Source organism: Cinclus cinclus, chromosome 11 (assembly GCF_963662255.1).
Source record: "Cinclus cinclus chromosome 11, bCinCin1.1, whole genome shotgun sequence".
Classification (NCBI taxonomy): Eukaryota; Metazoa; Chordata; class Aves; order Passeriformes; family Cinclidae; genus Cinclus; species Cinclus cinclus.
In genome coordinates this window covers 19849912-19871547 of record NC_085056.1, presented here as the reverse complement: position 1 = coordinate 19871547, position 21636 = coordinate 19849912, and the positions used below count along the sequence as shown (strand labels likewise).

Genomic DNA, 21636 nt, shown 5'->3' with positions numbered 1-21636 from the left:
GGGAAACTGAGGCACAGAGCCATGTCTGGGTGTGTGTTCAGGGTCCTTCATGGGACCACCAGCAACTTGGGGGCTTTTCCTGCCTGCCCTGTGCCCGAACCCCATCCGTGGCTGTGGCTGCTAGCCACTTGGGCTTTAGCTGCCTCCTGTCCACATGACACTGTGCTGAGCACATGGTGGTGTGTTGATCTGAAACCCACAGTGCCCCCGACTAGGTTTTCTGCCCCCAAGCCACTACAGCCAGACACTTTGCAATTGCCTTTAACCAAGCCATTTCCTCCTCATCGCAGGGGACATGTCTGTGAACCGACTGTACACTTCAACGTCGATGAGCTCGACTTCGGTGACATTTCCTTTGGTGAGTGTTCCCTGGGCTTAGACACAGCATGAGGGATCTGTGCATTCCAAAGTGGACCACTTGAACGTGAAGGCATCCGTCACTCATGTTCTACCACTGCAGCAGCCTCTTCAGGGTGTGAACTCCAGGGCTGCTTGTGCCTCAGGTAGCATTTTGCCATTGTGAGATCAAATAGTACCAGGGAATAGAAAGGCATTATTTTCTGGTGTCTCCATCCTGGTGTAAAAGACAAGATGTCTGCCAAGAAAGGAGGGAATCTTGCTGAATGGGAAGATGACTCCCTCCCTCCAAATTATTGTACCTGTGGAATTCCAGGGCTTCCAGGCAAAACTATGGGAAAAGGAATGACAGTTCTTTACTAGAATATAGCAGAACAGCACAAACAACAAGGCAGTAACAGAAGTTTCTAACCTGCCAAGTACTGTTTTTCCACTTTGGTGTAGTTACGATCACAGGCAGGAGGAGCTGTGGGATCTGGCAGGGCAGTGATCCCCTCCCAGCTGGCAGGGAAGGTGTGGGAAGGGAAGGTGTGGGAAGGTGTGGGAAGGTGTGGGAAGGTGTGGGAAGGTGTGGGAAGGTGTGGGAAGGTGTGGGAAGGTGTGGGAAGGTGTGGGAAGGGAAGGGAAGGGAAGGGAAGGGAAGGGAAGGGAAGGGAAGGGAAGGGAAGGGAAGGGAAGGGAAGGGAAGGGAAGGGAAGGGAAGGGAAGGGAAGGGAAGGGAAGGGAAGGGAAGGGAAGGGAAGGGAAGGGAAGGGAAGGGAAGGGAAGGGAAGGTGTGGGAAGGTGTGGGAAGGGAAGGGAAGGTGTGGGAAGGGAAGGGAAGGTGTGGGAAGGTGTGGGAAGGTGTGGGAAGGTGTGGGAAGGTGTGGGAAGGTGTGGGAAGGGAAGGGAAGGGAAGGGAAGGGAAGGGAAGGGAAGGGAAGGGAAGGGAAGGGAAGGGAAGGGAAGGGAAGGGAAGGGAAGGGAAGGGAAGGGAAGGGAAGGGAAGGGAAGGGAAGGGAAGGGAAGGGAAGGGAAGGGAAGGGAAGGGAAGGGAAGAAGGAAGGGAAGGGAAGAAGGAAGGGAAGGGAAGGGAAGGGAAGGGAAGGGAAGGGAAGGGAAGGGAAGGGAAGGGAAGGGAAGAAGGAAGGGAAGAAGGAAGGAACTGTGCAAACTCACGGGCAGCAGGGGATCTCCGCAGTGCCAAACAGCAGCAGGCAGAAGCAGGGAAGGCAGGCGAATTTGATGATGGTGCTGAGCTGCAGCCTAGTGAAGTGCTGGGGACAAGCACTCAACCTCCCACAGCACCACACGGCTGAGCTTCCCCATCCCCGAGTGGAAGGAAGGAAAGGTCCGCTCCCTGCAAAACCTCAGGTCCCACTTCAAAACTGCCCATGGCATCATGCCATAACTCCCAAAAAACCATGAACAGAAAAACCCACCCCCCCACAGCCAAAACCCCCCAAACCCCTATCCCCTTCCCAGACCGAGAGGGAAATTCACTACAAAGGCTAAACCCATAACAATGAAGTTCATGAACTTTTCAAGAAAACTAATTGCCTTTCTTGAGCTGCTTATTCCCGACTCTACATCACCCCTGAGGCACTTGTTAAGTTGCTTTTTGAATCAATGAAGCAAGAAAGGCAACAGGTTCTGTAATAGCAGATTCTTGCTGCTTAATCCGATTTCATTCCTGAGGTCTCTTCAGCTGAAGGCAGCTGTTGTAGTTTTGCTTCTTTTTAACTGTTGATTGCTGTCTGCATGTGGTGACCTCAGTCTCATTGGAGGTTTTGAAATCTGTGTTTGTCCTTCTTGTGGCCTCTCTTGCCTCCCTGCTGGAGCCACTGCTGGAGCTGGCACTGATCACTGTTGATGTGCACAAAGAAGCCCTGGGCTGTGCCCGCAGTTGTTTTTTCCCCCCATCTGTGTTCAAATGACTCTTGGTGAGCAGGCCTGGAGAGAAGTCTCCTCCCCACCGAGCTGGCCAGGCAAGCCAGACGTCCACTGCAGAGCAGGTTGTGGCTGGTGTCCGGGTTCTGCAGGACATCCTCACCGTAGCAGCGTGCACTAGAGGGTGAAGTGCCGCTACCTTCCTGAAAAGTGCCTTTAGTAGAAGGCGGTCAGGCAGGCACACAAACACACACTAAGTCCACACGGCCGCAAGGAGCAGAAAGGAGCCCACGAAGAAAAGACGAGAGGGATCCTCTGTATGGAGTTCTGATGGAGGTTTATTGTAGCCACACACCAAAGGGGTCCAGGAGCAGAAGAGCCAGAACAAAGGAGGGTCGAGGCTTAAGTACAAGGCAAGAGGGGGCAGAGTAGAACACGAGAGTCCAAGGGGCTGAGAGCACAGGGGCGATACAAAGGTGGGGCAAAGGGCAACAACCAACAAAGAAATGGGGGTGGAACACTGTGGAAAATTTGGGCCAATGGGTAAAGAGGGAAAGGAGAACTTTGCAGAACTGGGGAGGACATTAGGGATGACATAACTGGGGTACATTAACATAGAGGAGCAAAGAATTGTGGGGAGAATCCCTTTTTGTCACCCTGGGTTAAATGCCCTTTAGACATCTCCTTGTCTTTCCTTCCAGGGCATGGAGATTGGTATCTCCCTGGCAGGCCCCTGGGTCTCCACGCCACACCATGTGTGGCTGTATCTCTGGCTTTCCAGCAGGGAAAGCAAATCTCAGAGCTAAAGCGGGGTAAACACTTGCAGGCAGCAATCACAGGGAGCAGCACGGGTGTGATGTCCGGGTTTTTTGGGATGAGGTGGGACATGTTACTAATTGCTAATCTCAAAGCAAGGCTCGGGTTTGCCTCCAGCTGAGTGGGCTCTGAGATGTCACGTGCTCAGTGTGTTTGGCCCAAACCAAGAGATGCCTTAAGGATCCTGCAGAGAGAAACTGCATTAGGGTGCTTTGCATCATATTCTAGTTCCTGATTCCATCCTCACTTTCTTTGATGTAGCTTCTCTCAATGACGACTCACTGTTTATGTATCTTAAAAATTGTGAGAGTGTTGGCAGACTTAACAGGGAATTTTACAGCTTGGATTTTCAGAGTAAATGCTTGGTGTGGGTGCACACTCATCAGTGGGAAATAACTGGTGCCGGTTTGGGGCAGGTGAGGGAGCTCCTCCCCATCAGAGAGAAGCTTGCAATACTCAGCAGGGCTAAGAGTGGGCATTTTCAAGGCTGCAGTCTGGAATCAGCGTCAAAGAGAACTAAATGACAATTAATTTCTCATGCAGCTTCTCGGTGAGCTGTAGTTCAGACAATAAAGAGCTGAACTCCAATGACACTTTAATCCTACCAGGATATGCACACCAGGAGTCATGACATAACTGGTGCCTAAATGGAATTTTATGTCCTTTTCCTAGGCTTTCCCTACACCATGACCTGTCGCCTCACTAACCCCTCCCCAGCATCCCTGAGGTTCAAGCTCCGCATGTCTGACGATGGCACTCAGCCTGCTGTTAGTAGCTTTGATCAAATACAAAAGCAGAGTGACCCATCCTGGAGGCAGGGAATTCATTTTTATGTGGAGCCAAGGGAGTTTACAATGAATCCCAGCCAAGGGACCATCGCTCCCCAGGGACACCAGGATATCAAGGTATGGGAAGAATCCAGCTGAAGCTTCACTGCAGTGTGCGAGGGCTTTAGCTCTGCTGCCAGCTTTGAGCATCGTGTGAGTGAGATCTGCACTGGCGTGAGGCCTCTGTTAGCTGGGTTAATCGGGACGCTCCTGAAGAAGCACTGTTTTGTTTCCAAAATCGTACGCCGAGATCACATACAAACAAAAAACTCTGTAGCTATGAACTGCCCAGCACCTGCTGGGCCACACTTTGCCCTCAACTTCCTGCTGTAAATCTGATTCTGTGCAAGTCAGCAGATTTCCTCTGCATTTATGTCATTGTAGTGAGATGAAAAATTTGCCCCTTAATTTGAATACAGTGGTGTGTAGAGCTTTCGTCTAATGTTTTAATTTAGTTGACCTATACCCTGATAGCAAGGTGTGTTTAACAAATCTGGTATCGCCAGGAGTCTTTTGTTACTCTCAGAGACTGTGCTCTACACATGGACCAGCAGAAGAATTAAGGCAAAATCCTCCCTCTCCTTTAGCATGAAAAAAGAACTGGAGGATACCACACGTGGGTAACGAGCTTTTGTAAGGAGGAATTTACTCCTCTCCTCTCCTCTCCTCTCCTCTCCTCTCCTCTCCTCTCCTCTCCTCTCCTCTCCTCTCCTCTCCTCTCCTCTCCTCTCCTCTCCTCTCCTCTCCTCTCCTCTCCTCTCCTCTCCTCTCCTCTCCTCTCCTCTCCCACCAGGTGACCCTGTGTTCCAACACCGTGATGGATTTCTGCCGGAGAATGCTGGTGGACCTGGAGGGTATTGGCAATGGAGTGGCATCAGTGACCATCATGGCCAGGTACCAGCACTTCCCTGGCCTCCCCCAGCACGCTGCCTTGACCTGGATTTTCTGGCTGGAGCTGCCAAGGAGACGTGTTGTTTAATGACCTCATGTTCTGCCCAGCCGGATGAGAGAACAGCAGTGCTTGGAAAGCAGCCTGTGCTGAAAAGCACCCCTGCTCACAGCCCAGCATGGTCCTGGGCCTTTTTCTAAAGGGACCAGGAATGATGTGATTTATTGGCCTGGTTTTTGGTGCTTGAAGTGGAAGAAATTTCCCGGGGGACTCCTCTCGTCCTTCCTGCAAGAGGTGGAGTTGTGCTGGGTTGTAACCAACCTGCACTGGTTTGGGACACACCAAGCAGCTTGCTGAGAGTCAGGGCCTGCTTCTGTTAATGAGGGCACGTGACCGTGGGGAAGTGGCTCACAGCAAGAGTGGTGAGGGCAGGATCTTACAAGGGGGAAACAGCCCTTGAAGTGACAGGCCAGCTCTTGTTTTTCTCCTTGCCTCTGCTTCCCATTTTGAGCATTAATGTTCTCAGACTAAAACCAAAAGTTGTTCTTGCTGCAGCTGCATTCCATTCTGCTATGCTGCCGCAGGCGTCAGTTTAATGACAAGAGAGATGCAGTTCCCTGGTGCTGTTCCCTCTCCCAGGCAGAGCCATCCAGTCAATGCCTGGGCTGCATTTTTTTTAAGCACGTGCAACTGGAAACAGGCATAGACCTGTGGACTGAAGGACTGAGGGAGATGTAGGAACTGGGAAAGGGTGATCACCCACTCTGCAGGACAGGTGGTGTCTCATGCCCTCCAAGGTTAGGGCAAATTGTTGAGTTCTCAGGCAGGGCAACAGTGCCAAGGGAGAGAAGGGAGTCATTTTTATTGAGACACTAGAGTCGTGTGTTCCTTGAGCCTTGGTGAGCACTGCTCCTTGTTGGGAAGGTTCCCCCAGAGCTCATGGATCACTGGAACTGTTACAGGAGTCCTTGTAAGCCTTCTTGAGTAAAGGAGGGGCTGAGGCAGCTGTGGGACAGCTGTGCTCTGCTTGGGGCACTTGGCAGTCTCTGGGTGCTGCCTCTCAGGATTTGCCCCTCCTTGACAGGACTGCTTGAGTGGGAAGACTTTGAAGGCAATTTATCAGTGTCGGGCTGTTAAACGTCTATTTGACAGTGACAAACGTGTTATGCTCCATTTCACAATCTTCGAGGGTAAACGTTCCCCATCCTCTCAGTATCTCTGATTCCCCTGGGGTCATCTCATTGCCCAGATGTCTCGTTCCTGAGCTGCGAGTGTACCCTCACGTCCTGCTGTACGACGAGTGCCGCCTCAAGGTGCCCTACGAGAGGAAGTTCCTCGTTGTGAATAACACCGACCTTCCTGGCTGCTACGGGCTTATTCCCCAGGTTTGGCATCACATGCGCCTCCTTCTTGCAAATATTACTGAGGAGATTATTCCAGGGGAAAAGGGTTTGGATAAGTCCTTGCTGGTTTCTATTCAGTCTTAAAGATCTGCTGAGAACAGGATCCTACCTGAATGTAAACTTTAGGATGCAGTGTAATCTCCTGAGGAAACAGTTTATGTTTTAGTCTTCAGGGTCTTTTCTTGTGGGACACCTTAGAGGGCTGTGAAAAGCTGCTGCACACACAGACACCCATGCCTGTGTTGGCAGCCTCCTTGCAGGTCCCCCTGAGGATGCTATGCCTACAATTCTTGCATCTTGTTTCTGCCTTTTATCTTTGCCCTGGGGATTTTTAAAAATGTGTGTAAGTTGCCGTTGTGGTGGATGTTAAGGAGTTTGAAATTTCTTGAGAGGTCCCTCCTAAATTGCATTTGATTCTGTCCCTTCTAGAAACGCAAGGAGGACACTCCTGTGTTCTACTCCAGCCCCAAACCCTGTGGGATTGTCCAGCCTCACAGCATCGCAGAGATTCCAGTTACAATCGAAGTCCAAACATTGGGCGAGCATCGCACCAGTGTTCTTATCAGCGTGTTTGGGGATGAGAGAAACCCACGGGTGAGTGCAAGGGGAGATGTGTGCCTTTGTGCAACTCGTCCTGGCAGGCTGCAAAGGGTATGGGGATTGTTCTGGGGAAACCAGGCACAGGCTGCTTTGGAGGACAGGAGGGATTGGTGGCATAAACAGCTCATGCCTTATAGGTGGTAATCTCAGTGTCTGACACAGAAAGTAGCTCATCTAAGCTGGAATCGAGGATAATTCTAGTTAATTAACCTTTAAAATGCTAGTAACTTTGGAAACATCTGTTATAAAATGTCTTGTCATCTCTCTGAGCACAAAAGAAGATGTCAGAAGACTTCTGGGAACCTTGAGCTTTCTCTGAAAGAAAGGAAATGTGACATTTGAAGAGTTGTTGCAAGGATTTCAACTTCCATTAAAACCTATGCAAATGAGGATGCCAAATTCCCTGGATGGCACCAATCATCTGAACCTGGGCCACTGTGGCACTGCACAGAAATCAGTCACCAGGAAGGACTGGCAGTGCAGGCTGTGCCAGTGAACCTGAAGTTGGACAAAACAGTTGTTTCAACTCTCAGGCTGCTTACCTTTTAAGCTGAGTCTCTCCCCACCACAATAACTAGTTGTTCAACTGTCTGCCTGGTCTTAACCTGACATTTCTTCCAAAGCTTTTCCCTTGGGGCCAATAATTTGTACTTCAAAGGTTTGTCTTTACCTTGACCCTTTTGAATTAGGAGGTGAATGTGTAACTTTGTTTTCTTTTCCAAAAGCCCAGCATTTCAGCAGGAGAGTGGTAGCTGTCCCTAAAGAAGTAACTTAGGCAGTGTTGAGCTGCTTAAGCTTTTCTAGGTTTCCCTGTTGAGGTTTGTTTTGGTTTTTCAAAAAATCTTTCTTGCTTGCTTCCTGGAACAGAGACAAGAATTACAGAGCACTGGACAGCTGGCAGACATCTACCCGAGTCCAAGGCTGATAGAGTTTGGCATGATCCCAGCACTACAGCCTAATTCACAAACTTTTACCCTCTTCAACAAACGTCTTGTCCCTACAGACTTCAGGGCAGAGATAGTAAGTATCTGTGGGGCTGTTTTCCAGGGAAATTGACTGGTCAGTAGCAGCCATTACTTGGTTTGTAGATGCAAGCTAGATTGCCCTGTGTGAGAGGAGGCAAGATACTCCAATATTCCATCTGAGCGAGGCAAGAGAAACCTGGCTCTGGAGGTTTTAGCTGGGGCACCGCTCAGTGAAATCAGGGGCAGAGATGCTGGAGCACAAATTAGTCTGGGTTGTGTTGACAAGTTCTCCCTTAATTTTACGGAAGGCCTTTAGCTGGGTGTGTCACAGTTTTGGAGCTCTGAGATCAAGAGAAACCTGTGGTCCTTTGCTCCCCGGAGCGCATGGATCGCCGTAATGGTTTCCCTACATTTCCCTAGGGGTTCCATCTATCCATTTGCTTTGTGCCAAACTGCTGTTACTAGAGGAGGGCAGGCTACAAGGTCTGTCCTCAGACTGCTTGCGGGGAGGCAATTTTCACAGCTCCTGTGGGTCGAGCCAGTTGGGCTGTCCACACAAAGACATGTCTGGGGGTTGTGCACCCCCACATCCTATGGTCTCTGTGCCTGACACGGTGCCAGAGCTGCTCAGCCAGCTCCCGACCCCATGCCCAGAGTGGCTGCTCCCCAACCAACGCTGGGCTGGGTAGCAGGAGGGCAGGGCTTGCTCTCTACAGCACACAGATACGTGGAAGCGTGGAGGACAGAGGCAAAGAGAAGACAGGGATCTTCCCTGTGGAACCCAAGGCAGCCCATTCCAAGGAAGGCCCAGGCACAATAGACACAGACACTGAGTGTGCAGGAACTTTTATACAGGGGAGGTTCTAGGGGAGGGTACAAATCCTCAAGCAATAGGGGGAAGATTGGGGAGGAGCACAAGGCAGGGTTTACAATGCTTTAACCAATGAGGAAACACAGGGGGAGGGAGCAATTCAAACAAACCCATGGGGCTTCAAAGCTTAGAGGATTGCCCAAGGGGATTTCCAAAGCAGGGGCTTGGCACAAGGAGGGATTGACAGCTTGGCAGGGGGAAGGGCAAAGAACATTCCACAGCAAGGGGCAGGTACAATGTGGGATTGAAAATTCAGGAGGAGGAGGGACAGAGAACATTCTGTAACAAAGGGGAGGTCTTAGGGAAGATTGACAACTGGGTAGGAGGGTACAACTTGGACTAGACCAGCAATAGAGGGGGGAACAGGGGCAAACCATTAAAGAAAAAACACACCGCAACATGTGCCGCTGAAGAGCATCTTTGGGGACCAGCTGCAGAGAAAGGCAGCTCCTCAATATGTGGAGGTTGCATTGGGCAGAAGGAGCTGGGGCTACTCCCCAGGCAGGGGGAGCAGGGCTGGTGCAGCCAGTGGAGGGCTTGTAGGCTGGGGCTGGGACTGGGGGGATGACTGATGGAGGGGGTGATCTGTGAGCAGCTTGAGATTTGTTCTTCTTCACGTTGGGTGTGTTGAACTTGTGGAGCTGGTTAAAACCTGATACTACGGACTTGTTTGAGTCTGTGGATAAAGCATCAGGCCGTGTGGGAGAGTCCAGGCTCAGCCTCCTGGGCCAAGGAGGAGGGCTGTGAACTTTCCTCTTGCTGCTTTTCCAGCTGTTTGGGGATAAATGTAACCTTAAAGTGAGGGATTTTTCCAGGACAGCTTTCTCTAGCTCCACAATGAAATTCTGCTTTCAGCCTGTGCAGGGAGCAATGCACCTTGGCTGGGTGGGCCTGGCGTGTCAAGGATGGGTTTCACAAGCTCGTACCAGGGCCGGACCTGCAGAGCTGTGTCCGTGCAGCTGTGCTGCTGCAAGGCCTTTCCTCCCTGCCTGGGGCAGCTTCCCACTCTCTTGCCCAATCCATGAAGTCCATGAGAAAGCAGATGAAGAGAAGAGTGGTGGGAAGAGTGGGCCATGTCCACACGGCGCATGTTATCCAGTTTCCTTTTTGCTTCCTGCTTTTCTGCCCTGCTGTAACCATTCAGAGGTGACTTTTCCAAAGCAGAGGGCACTGGGGCGCCTCTCTACAGCTGATGATCAGTGGGAAGTGAGGGCTTCAGTCCTTCAGGGGATGTTGAGAAGCACTGATGGCCCTTTGGGAAAGAACAGTTTGGTGCTGGGGTTTTGCTGAACTGGTTTTGCGGAGTTAATTCTTCAGGCTCTCCGCAGTATCCTCCAGCTCTGTGGTTTCTGGAGTGGGATTTGAGCAGTCCTGGCTTCCTCTGGCCTCGAGCCTTCGTAAGAAGCCACGAGAGACAAAGCAGCTTTCCTTGGCACATAGTGCAGAGAAAGACTGGGGAAGGAACAGTCTCCTGTGGAGGAGTGTCCCGTCGGTCGGGCAAAACTGGGATAATTAGGAGAGTCTGTTAAAGGAGGGGGAAATACAGGTTGTATAAGCTCTGCTGTTTCCCGATACTATAGCTTAAATTTAGGGAAATTAAGCCCTTACGATTTTTTATCCTCCCCTCTTTAGTCTTTCCTTTTCTTATATCCCCCAGAACACCAGGGTGTGTCATTTCCATCCTAAATGCGTAATATGCTTTTCTTACAGGCCTGCAAACCCCACTGCTATGTCATTGAACCCAGAGAAGGAGTGATCCCCGCTACGGGTGATATTCCTGTGACCATCACAGCAACCTTGGATGACACTGGGATTTTTGCTGACACTATTCAGCTTTTCATTGGGAACAGCCTTTGGACCACCTTCATGTTGCTGGCTGTGGGCACCGGCACCACAATTGTCATGGACAAACCATTCGTCCCAGAGCTCAGCTTGGGACACCAGTTCAGGTAGGAGATCTCTCCACTGCCACCTCTCCTCCTGTCTCAACAAGGAGCAGTTTTGCTGTAGTTCTTCAGAAAAGATCTTCTTCAGTTTACAAGCCCTGACACCTTCCCCAAAGGCAGAGACTCCTTTAGAAACATGGGATGGCCAGTTGAATGTTGTTAGATACCCTCAAAAGCCACAGAAAGGGAAACCAGTTGCTAAATGACCAGTGAATTGTCTTTAGTTCTCATACATTGTCCTGACTTGACCAAGTAATGCTCTCACAGAACAAAAGGTTCTGAAATGGTGCCCGGATGAGGCAGTCCCTCCATGTGGCTGAGGGACCAAGGGAAGATGGCATCACAGCCTTCCCTTCCAAAATGGTGCCTCTCAGGCAAGCAGGGGCCCTGGGAACAAAGAGACAAGAAAGAGGGTGAGAACCCCCAGCAGGAGGGCAGGAGCTCTCAGAGCAGTTCCAGAGGCAGATGGAAACTTGCTGGTTTGTGTGGGGTCCACAGCACCGCTGCTGCCGCTTCCTTGTGTTGTTCGTGGGCTCTGCTGCTGCCCTGCTCTGCCCAGGACCTCGCTTGGTTTTTTGCTGCCAGCAGAGTTTGCAAAGTTCACTTTAAAACAGCTTCTAATTGCGAAATGGATACCAGTGCAAAAGTTTCTACAAATGGCTACCAGTGCAATCCAAAGGTGCTATGAACCTGGAGGAGAGTCCCTGCTGCCCTGGTTTCCGGTCCTGGAGCAGGCAGATCATTTTTACCAGCTTGCTGGGATCATCCAGAAAGTGCCTCTGAGCTGGCTTTTAAAAATGCCTGCAATCACACCCCCACACACAAAAGGTCCCCAAGTGCAGGATCTCAAAGATTCAGTAACGGTTTTGGACCTACAATACAATTATACAATATACAGTCACAGTATGAAGCACCCCAGAACAAGCATTTTGGAGGAAAAACCAGGGCCTGAAGGGCACCTTATCAGACACTGTTTCTGATCCACATTAAGAGTTGGAAATGAAGACAGTCTCCAAGCTATTAACACCTCAGACTGCTCACTGGGAGCACTCTGTTGACCAAGGAAATAGCTACTCCCATACTGTTTTCCATCCTGGCCTCTATTCTAGGCTCGTTCCCTGTATTTGTCGGTTCAAAGTAACAAACAGGGGCCACCATTTCCATCGGCTCTTCTGGAGTGTGGAATGTCACAGCCCCCCTAAGAAGAAGGGCCAGAGCATCCCAGCCCTCAGTAGCCCCCTGGCCGAAGATGATTGCCAGAGCCCCAAAGGCACCAGCCCCGTGTTTGGGCTGGAGCCACTGTCGATGGAGCTGCAGCCGGGCGAGTCTGTGGACATGGTGCTGCGAGGCTTCTCCCCCATCGAGCAGGTGAGGTCCCCACCAAGGGCTGAGCCTGGGGAGCCATCAGATGCCCTCCCCGGGGCTTGTTCCACATTCCTTGACACTTGCCTGGGGAAATGAGCAGGGGCCTTCAAGAAACTGGTTTAAGGCCACACGTTCCTGTGGCAGCACCAGTTGCTTTCCTTGCTGGCCACCATCAGACCAGCTAAGGCTTTCTTGTGATTCCACAGCTACAAAACCCAGGGCTGATCCCAAAGCAGGGGCGGAAGGAAATGTTGCCCTTTTGAGGCAAACAGTGTTTCATGCTTAGTCAGCAAAGAAGGGCAGAGAAATAACTTACAGTTAGACTAGGAGCCCAAAAAGAAAGTGAATTAAAAAAGTGCCAAGCGGTTTATCTGGGGTAAAAGCAGAATAAAAATTAAGCCGTGTAAAGGGAGGGAGTTTCTCACAGGTGCCTTTTGTGGTTTTTGAGTGCACTGTTAGGGACAACTGAGTGGAGAATAAAGAAGCTACTTCACAGCAAGAAAAAGGCACAGTGGCCATAACTCTAAGGCAACAATAGGGCCTGTGGTGGGTGGTGGGTGCTGAGCCAGGGCAGGGCATTGTCTGGATGCTCTGCCACCACCCAGCAATGACAAGAGACCCTTGCATGCAGGAGGTGCAGGTTTATGTGATGTGTGAAGCTGTCACTGGGACAGCCAGCAGGACAGAGAAGATAATAGAAACAACCATTACCTGCAAGTTTATTGATCCCTCCATAGAAATATCAGCCAGACAATTCTCTTTCTGGGTGGAGAAGGTAAGTTTCTGGATTGCATCCTGACATTTAACAGCATGGCTGAGGGGGGGGGGGGGTGTGTGTGCTTGTGTTAAAGCCCCTCTTTACCCTTCCTGAGGCACTTTGTGAAGTGAGTGAAGATACTTTTAGGGATGAGAGTGGTATTTAACTTCCCCAACGTAAAATTGCAGTTACAGCTTCACTGCCATTGGGGATTGTGGCCACTTCCAGAGAAATGCCAGTCTCTCTGCTCAGTGTAAAGGGAGGTTTTTCAGGAACCTCCAAGGCACAGGGATGTCTGTACCCCGATGCTGTAGGGAGGCTGGGAAAAATGGAGATTCCTGTGAATTCCTCAGGCTGACAAGGAAAAACCCATCATCTCCTGTGTCTCTTTGCCTTCTCTGCTGTTGGCATGGATGCTTTATGATATAGCTATTTGGTATAGCTCTGTGCATTTCCCTGAGCCTCACCTGCTTCAAAGGACCCCCAGACATCCTGCAGCTGCAGCGATGATAACACTGAGGCAGAGCAGGTGTCCTTTAGTCTCTGGATCCCAACTCCAGCATCACCTTTTCCTCTCCTGACAGTTGTCTGAAAAAGAGAGGATGTTTCATTATTTGGTGTCTGTAGTTTCAGGCCTCTCTTCCAATTCCTAGGCTTCCACTGAAGTACAGAATCCCTGGAACAGGCAGTTCAGGTGTAACTAGAAGCTTTTCAGCTCTCCCTGATTCTGCCTGGCTTCTGCTTGATGCCACACACACAAACTGATTCATTGCATGCCATGGCACAGCACCTGCCTGATATCAGTACATGCAGAACTAGTTTCCCAAACCCTCTGGTTTCTGCAAACCGTGCAGGAAGCCCATCACTATGGATAGAGAGGAAGGAGGAGCCTAGGCTGCTCATAGCTTTGAGACCAGACACTGTGTCCCTGTAGCAGGGGCTGCAGGACACATGTTGCAGATGAACTGCTTTGATGAGGCTGCTAGAGCCATTAAGGTTGCAAGAAATGTCTGTATGTGAGTGATGACCATCTACTGCTGTTCTGCCCAACAGAGAGACAAAACTGGAGACAAATGGTCTGGATTGACTTTTTTGATTTAGATCTTGTTTAAGCAGTTGCCTCCTCTCAGGGGGCTATTCCCTCATCCATGTGTGGGAGTGTTTCCCTGTCCCCCAGGGAATGCTGTGGTTCTAAACATGAAAAGCATCTGCTTTAAAGACAAATCTCCTGGAAGGGTAGAAACAAATAGAAGGGGGAAATAGAGATGTATGCACTTCTGGGGCTGAAAACTGTGAGATGCAGCAGAAGCAGAAGGAGGTCTGTGGCTAGCTGAGGCTTCTTTTTCCTTGTCTCCCGTTTCCATAGAAACCCAGTGATGATGTCCTGACTCTGCAGTACAAGCCTTTGGCTTTAAAGAACACCTGCTTGCTGCCACTCGACCTTATGCTGGACTTGGAGCAGCCGTTTCTGCTCTGCGATGCGGACCAGCAGCCCCTCCCGGATGGCCAGGTGAGCAGCCCTGGACTCCTCCAGTGGGGTCTGAAGAGGAGGGATGTGGTGGTGCCTTTCTGTTGGGAGAGCCTTGAGTCAAGAAGTTTATTCTGTAGTGTCAGCAGTGGATTGGCCTGAGCTGCATCAGCAGAGCTGCTGAAGGAATCAAAATCTTATCTGAATTGAGAAGGTCCATCCTGGCTTTAAGGCACAAGGAGAAGGAGCAGGCAACTAGGTCTGGGCCAGCCATGCAGTAAAGGTGTCTCCTGGAAAGCATCCCAGCTCTCCAGCAGCCACCCCCTTGTCTTGCTGCTGAGCACAGAAACATGGGCTTGAGGGAATCCTGGACTAGACTGCTGTGGCTGCAGTCACAGTGTTGCTGTAAAAGAAATGCACGATGAACCAAGAAGCCCATGCTGCGAATCACACTTCAAGCATTTACTGTTTCAGCTGTGAGACCTTGGGACGTCATCACACGGGTGATTAATTACTGTTCATCTCCTTGCAGCCTGTGACAGTGGATGTAGGACAGACCTGTCATCTCTACATTGCATTTGACCCATCTTATAAACTGGATTTTCATAGCTGGAAGGAAGAGAAGGTTCTGAAGATAAACATGGTCAACGGCCATCCTTATGTGGAGTGTATCACCCTTCAAGGAGAAGTCCACTTCCCCAATCTCCAAATCCAGCCCTGCACCCTGGAGTTTGGCTGCATCCTGGCTGGCACTGCAGAAGGGCGTTCTCTGGAGATAACCAACTGCAGCCCACTGCCTGTCCAGTACCACTGGTCATTCCATTCAGACGGCCAGGTGAACAGGCTGAGGTATGTGCACCTTTGCTCTCCCCTTGAAGCTCTTCTTCCTGGTGTCCTGTTTCTGCTTTGCAAAGAACAAAGCTGTTTGCCTAGGATCTGACAGACTGCTTCTGACTTTTCCTTTTGTAAGTAGCAGTGACCAGCCGTGGTCAAGCTGGATGCTCAGGGAATTGGTTTTCCACCAATTTTATACTTCCTGGGGCAAACCCGTAGTGGTTTCCCTTGGGAAGGAAAGCTAAAGCTGGGCTGAAAGCTGCTTTCTGAGACCTCTGTGGCCTGAGGCAATGTCCACCTTGATGAAGGGCCCCTAGTCCCAGCTCCCACAGTGCTTCTGGGGGGCCCTTTTGACCCCTCTGCTTTGGGATGGGTTCTCTTTGCAGGAGCTCCTGTCTGCTCCTTATCTTCCTCCCTTGCATTGTGCTGGAGGATGCCCAGAAAGTCCCAACACCAGAGAAAGAGCTACTTAGAGCCTGGGCTGATGCTGAACATCTTGTTACCTTCCCTTTCCTTCTTTTCTGAAGCAACTCCTTTAGTGTCAGGATGATTTCTTTCACAGGGCTCTGCTTTCAGTGGACACCTTGGATTCTCCACTCCCTTTTTTTGGTGACACTTATTACTATTTTTAACTTTTCCCCACTGCAACATGTCCCTTATGGGGACTGTACTGCTTGACAGCAGGACTTGTTCATCACATCATCTCCTATCCCTGCCTCCGAGAGAGTTTCTACTTTAGAGTGAAAAATGTCATTGTCTGGGCACCATGGTCCTGAGAAGTTGCCTCAAACCATTCATTAAAACTAAAGACAGTAGAACAGATGATTAGGGGGCTCTTGGGGGTTATGATGAGAGAGCCCCTCATCCAGAAATAAAACCCAGCTTTAGATAACAAGCTACAAAGCTAAAGACAGGGCTTCTTTGGGGAGCAGGTCATTATAGGCACTGAATGCCGGTCTGGGAATGGAACATCCAGGTTGTGTTTGACTGTGTGGGGAGCACTTGCAGCTCGGCAGGGTGACAGGCAGGCATGGCTCAACTGTGTCTCTGACGTGGCATTAGAAACACAAGCAGAGTTACCCTGAGCACCTGCTTCAATTTAAAATGGGGAATGTGACCTGAGTCACCTGGGAGTGTTGGAAAATATCATCCACCCCCCCCCCCCAAGAGTGTCAGGGAAACATCCCTGATAAATACCTGGTAGAGCTGCAGAGTTTCTGACGTTGGGCACTGGGGAGGGGGCTGTGCTGGCTCATCACTGGCCAGGTGTGCCCCTTGGTGCCTCAGATCTCACCTTCTTGGCTTGCCTTCTCTGTCTTTTCCTCTCCCACTGTGCTTTTTGCATCCCCACAAGGTGTTAATCCCCATCCTCTGGAGTTCCTCAATGCAAGCAGTTGCAGCTGCCTGCACCACTGCTACCAGTATCATCCCTGGGCTGTCTTTAGAACAGAGCTGCTCCAGCCTGGATTGAGAAGGGCTGGATCAAAGCCTTTCTCAGTTCAACGCACCAGCACCCACCCAGCAGCTGCATCCTGACCAGGAGCTATTCGTGCAGGTGTCCCTTCCTCCCATGGCAGGTCCCTGTTCATAGTTACATTATTTTCCAGGCATGAGCGTTGCCCACCTAAGTTCAAACCCCAACCACCAAAGGAGAAGAGAACCTGCTTGGATTACTCGGCATCTCAAAGGAGACGCTTCAAGATTAGAAATGGGGAGGACCCAGCCACAGCCCTCAGAGAATCGTGGGTGCCTGCCCAGTCTTTAGGAGCAGAGGTAGATTTTCTTGTACACCTACTGCTTGTGTTGCCTCCCCAGCTTACCACCACCAAGTCATGCTCCTGCTGTCCTCCCTTTTTGCTGCCCTACTGTCCTGTGCCCCGAGAGTGCGCTGGGCAGCAGGGCCAGTGGCTGGACATGGGGTGTGTGGGAGGGAGAGAGTTTTCTTTGGAGAAGCCTGCTGAGATCCTACAGACCTGTGCGGAGTGTGGGACTTTGTGGCCATGTTTTCTTCACAAAGATAAGATGAGGCTTTTATCTGCATCATGATGATAAGACCTCCAGCTTCCTTCCCAGAGCAAGCTGTGATGAGTGCTGATCTCCATGTACCCTCTTCCCAACCCAGCCAAAACCAACTGTTTTCAGGTCTCTGCTTTTACCCAAGAGCTGGTATTGCAGTGGTGGCCCTGAAGCTGTCTTATAAACTGAGACTTTGCAAAGTGGCTGTCTCTTCCTCCTAGCATAGAAAATGGCTTGTTTTTCAGGTGCTGCCATATATTTGTGAAAAGTATTACATCCCACTAGGCTTGGGGGGGGGATTCAGGTTATCCACGGACGTACTGCACACTCCCCTCAAAGTGGAGAATGTAAGAGGGAATCTGTCTCACTTCCACATTTTCGGTATGGCAAGCAGAGCTGTAGCTCCCAGTCCCGTTGGCAGCCCTCAGCATTGCCCACAGAGGGGCCTCACATCCCTCTAGACCCATCACAAAGCGCTGCTGAAGCAACTGGTTGTTGGAGAGGCCGTGCAGGGCATGTCATAGGGCTGCCCAAGGACACTGTGCAGCACCTATGGAGGGCATTGTTCCCCCTGGAGCTCATCAGGTGGTCCATAGGGCATTTTTGCAGGGCCTTTTGCTGTAGCACCTTGAGAATGCAGCATATAAATCAGAGAGCAAGGGGAAAAGCCTCAGGAGTCAGAGCAGCTGGGCTGGAGTCCTTCACTGAGATCCCTGAGCTCCAAGAGCTCTCACTCTGAGTCTCCTCCTTTTCTAAAAGCAGTAGGAAACGCTTTTTAAAGGCAAGTTGTGCATCAGAGGGAATTTCTACTGCCAGGAGATATCCCAGTTCACTTGAATGTACAATTAATGCATTGATCTGTGAGTATGGGAAAAGATCTTCCCTGTGGTCTCTCCACTGGTCAGTGGCATGGACACAGGATGAGATCAGGATGATTCTGGCTGTGCTTGAGGAATAGGCACCTCCAGCTACAGCTGCAGTTTGCTCCAAGGTGCTCTTCTGCATCCATTTCCACACTGAACATCTCAATCGTTCCTGTCCTCCAGGTTTTCAGTATCCTGCCGCAGTCGGGTGTGCTGCAGCCAGGAGAGAGACAGAAGGTCTCCTTCAGCTTCTTTGGCCACCTCAACACCATCGCCAGTGTCACGGCGCTGTGCCATGTAGAGGGAGGCCCCACCTACGAGGTGGAGCTGACCGGGGAGGCCTCATGCATCAGCTACTCCCTGAGCCTCCAGGAGATCAACTGCGGCTTTCAGGTACCACACGTGTGCCCTGGCACAGCTCCTTGCCTTTGAACCACGGCCGATGGGTTCCTGCCCACCTCAGTCCAGGGCTCCTCCCCCTTCCCAGCCCCTTTGTTGGCTCTGGAGCTTGGAATTGCAACCTTTGAGGGACACATCTGGCATCCAAACTGGTTTTAAATGGCCATCTCTAACCCTCTCCAAAAGGCTGGGAATGCCTCTTTTTCAGGGTACCTAACACTGCTTCCTGGGGCAGGCAGGGCCCCAGGGGGGATGCTCGGAGGGACATGTCTTGAGACATCCCTTTGCTGATCCACTCCTAAAGACTGATCTCCCAAGGACATGCTCTTGTCTAAAGGTCTTGCTTAATCCACACAATAATCAAGGGAACAAGTTGGGCTTCCAGTTGCTCTAGTTGGTGAGACTGTCCCAGAATAACTCCCACTTCACTCTTTTTCAGTTGAAAGCACACAGATATTTCCAGCTGCTGGCCCTGTCTGTTTTGCCCTGTGTGACTCCCTTGTTGCATGTATGTTGCTTGCCAATACTTGCATGCAGGTGCCTTTTCTTCTGGGATGCCTCAGTGCTGTTTCTGTTTCTCCTGGCTGTTGGTGAACCCTCACAGTGCAGAGGGCCTGGGTCCCCTGGTTCCTTTATTACTGGCCCTCACATGGTTGTTTACCACACCTCTGTGTGCTGCCAGAGCTCCCTGCTCCTGTGCAGGTGCCCTGTGCCTGGGAGTTCCTTAGGTCCCCCCGTGCCTGTATCTCCTCCGTGGTCCCTGCTCCCATTATGTGTCTGCTTTCAGCCCCAGGAGAGAGGAAGGAGATTCCCAGCAGCAGGCCTGGGTCTGTAACTTCCCACTCCTATGCCTTCTCTCCAGATATTTAATGAAATTCGTCACAGCACAGTCACCCTGGCGAACACTGGCAACACTGAATTCAACTGGGTGCTAAATCCTAGCACTGCAGAGCAACATCTGCCTGGCGTGTTTCTGGTCATCCCCCCCACTGTAAGTACCACAAGTGACCGACCCCAGTCCTGTGTCAAGTGGCCCAGGAGAGTGTTAAAGGGAAAAAAGAAGAGGGGGAAGGGGGAAAAAAATCAGAGGGGAAAATCCCAAACCCAGCTGTTAGAGAGAGAGGGCTGTAAGTAATTTCTGCTGTTTCTGCTGGGTGCAGAGAAGCAAGTGCTCTCCTGACAGACTCCCTCATGGCCTTGGCTGGTGGGTGGCTCTGCTGTCACAGGGCACACACCAGTGGGAGGAGGCACAAGTCTGTTGGTCACCTCAAGTGATGCGCTTCACTGGGTTCCTCTGAGAACGAGCTGTGCTTTTGGAGCCCCGAGCACACTTGCTAAAAACAAGAAGTGGCTGACAAAACAGGTGAAGGGCAGGTCTTTGTATGGAAATCTGAGTGAAGCTTTATTGGGTCTGGAAGGGAATCCAGGGACAAAGACAAAACTGGGTTTAGGGCACAGGGTTAAATATGGGACGAAAGAGGCGAGTCCTGAGGATCAAGGTCCAACAGGGACAGGGAAAAGCAGTGCAGAGGAGGGGCAGCCAACCAGGGGAACCAATAGGGTAACAGGGCTGGAGCAATAGGGCAAACTATAGCCAAGGGGCATCAAGGAAAGGAAGAACGTTCCAGAAAGGGTACATCCAAGGTGAACAGGGGTGGAACAACTGTACAAACCAATAGAACTCAAGATATTAACATGTGCCTGCAAAGGCCTCTGGGAGGGAGGCACTTCTCACCCCAGCCTGGAGGGGCGTTTCTCCTTGCCTGCTTCTGCCTCTCCAGAGCTGAAGTGGTACAGTGCCAGTAGCAGGCTGGTTGCCCTTCACAGTTATTGTCTTGTGCTGCTGTAAGGGGAACAGAGAACAATTCTACTTGCTAGATTTCTCAGATGAAAACAAAGTGTAAACAAAACAAGTATTATATCTGAAAACTGTTTTTTGATGAAGAAAGTGTGCGGTCCCAACCAGAAGGGGATAAAACAGCGGAGAGAGAAAGTGAGAAACGCAAAGTAACAGTTGGCAGGCACAGAGCGGTGCTGCTGTAACCCTGGGGCGCTCTGTCCGTGTGCCGCTCGGCAGATGGAGCTGTGTGCGGCCAGCCGCCCCGAGCGGGCACGCCTGCCGCAGTGCTGGCCACCACCCGCAGCCGGCAGCAGGCGCGGCTGGCCCGCGGGCAAACAGCCGAGCACCAGGGTGCCGCGGCGAGCGGGGAGTGGCTCTGCCGGGAGCCGGACCCTCCAGCTGTTCCCAGCCCAACAAAAAGCCAAAAACGGCAGGGAAAAACTGGCAGCGTTGACTGCTTTCATATGGAAAGATTCCTCCTGTAATTCAGCCCTTTTAGGAAGACTATTGTTCAGACAGGCAAAATTCTCCTGGGCTTTGGAGTCTGCTCGCAGCCCCCCAGAGGTGGAGCCTGCATGCATTTTCTCCTCGCAACTTCTTTTCCTCGTGGAGGGTGTTAAGGGTTAGGGTACAGCCCCCATAGTAATTTTTCACCCCGTATCAGAAAGTGTCTTCTTAACATATATTGAGGCATAAATTAAAATTTAACTGGTTCCTCACAGTCACTCTGGGACTCTGATAGCTGAGATCTCAGGCTGTGCTGGCACTGGAGCGTTGCTGAGGGTCACCTTAGCCAGGCTGTGCGATCACACAGGACATAGCCCTTGGCCCTGCCTCCCTGCTGCCAGCGCTAAGCAGCACTTCCATATCCCTTCCTAGGCTTGCTGCTCCCTGCCTCCTGCAGCTCTGCTGCTGTGCAGCGGCTTTGTGGGGCAGTGAGGGAGCTAGGGAGCAGCAGGGCTGGAAGAGCAAGGAGAAAAATTAGCAGCATCCCACCACTGTCCAAGCTTCTCAGTCCTGCCTGGATGTCTCCCAGCCGAAGCAGCACTCCTGCCTTTGTCCCTCCTTGCAGCGGGAGGAGGAAGCCGATGGCGTTCCCATTTCTTCATGCCTGTCTCCTACAAGGGATGAGAGGAGCTGCTGGCCCTGCTGAGTGCAGGGATTTCTCTTCCACAGCAGCAGCAAAAGAGCCTTTTTTTTTTGGTTTGTTTTTTTTGGTTTTTTTTTTTTTTTTTTGTTGAGGTGGGCTCTTGCTGGCAGAGGGCAAACCCCATTGGCAGCAGAGCTGTGTTTATATCAGGCTGTGCTGAGGCTGCAGCCTTATGAGCCCTTGGGAAAACACACTGCACCCTGCGGCTGGAGGCTCGACCTTATGGGCACAAGGGATGTAGAAGGTGTGAGAAGCGAAGCCCATGCCTCAGTTAAAATTTAAAGAAAATTAAGTAAGAGACAACAGGGGACAAAGTCAATAAATCAAGTCACAGCACTGGGTGCTTGACTTGGGTGCTTAGCTGCAGCCAGAGGCACACCACACCACACATCAAGACCCCT

The 21636-nt window shown here is 51.1% G+C and overlaps 1 protein-coding gene across 1 annotated transcript in view; it reads left to right on the top strand.

Annotated features, from left to right (window-relative positions):
- Positions 1 to 21636, top strand: part of LOC134048150 (hydrocephalus-inducing protein homolog) — a 75972-nt gene that overhangs the window by 23543 nt on the left and 30793 nt on the right. The window contains exons 14-28 of the mRNA XM_062499749.1: positions 291 to 358; positions 3715 to 3809; positions 4457 to 4489; positions 4663 to 4763; positions 6008 to 6143; positions 6591 to 6755; positions 10308 to 10546; positions 11653 to 11911; positions 12195 to 12225; positions 12583 to 12683; positions 14032 to 14175; positions 14666 to 14982; positions 16545 to 16709; positions 17942 to 18239; positions 19108 to 19236. Coding sequence (XP_062355733.1) covers positions 291 to 358; positions 3715 to 3809; positions 4457 to 4489; positions 4663 to 4763; positions 6008 to 6143; positions 6591 to 6755; positions 10308 to 10546; positions 11653 to 11911; positions 12195 to 12225; positions 12583 to 12683; positions 14032 to 14175; positions 14666 to 14982; positions 16545 to 16709; positions 17942 to 18239; positions 19108 to 19236 — 2281 coding nt within the window. The remainder of the gene's footprint in view (positions 1 to 290; positions 359 to 3714; positions 3810 to 4456; positions 4490 to 4662; positions 4764 to 6007; positions 6144 to 6590; positions 6756 to 10307; positions 10547 to 11652; positions 11912 to 12194; positions 12226 to 12582; positions 12684 to 14031; positions 14176 to 14665; positions 14983 to 16544; positions 16710 to 17941; positions 18240 to 19107; positions 19237 to 21636) is intronic.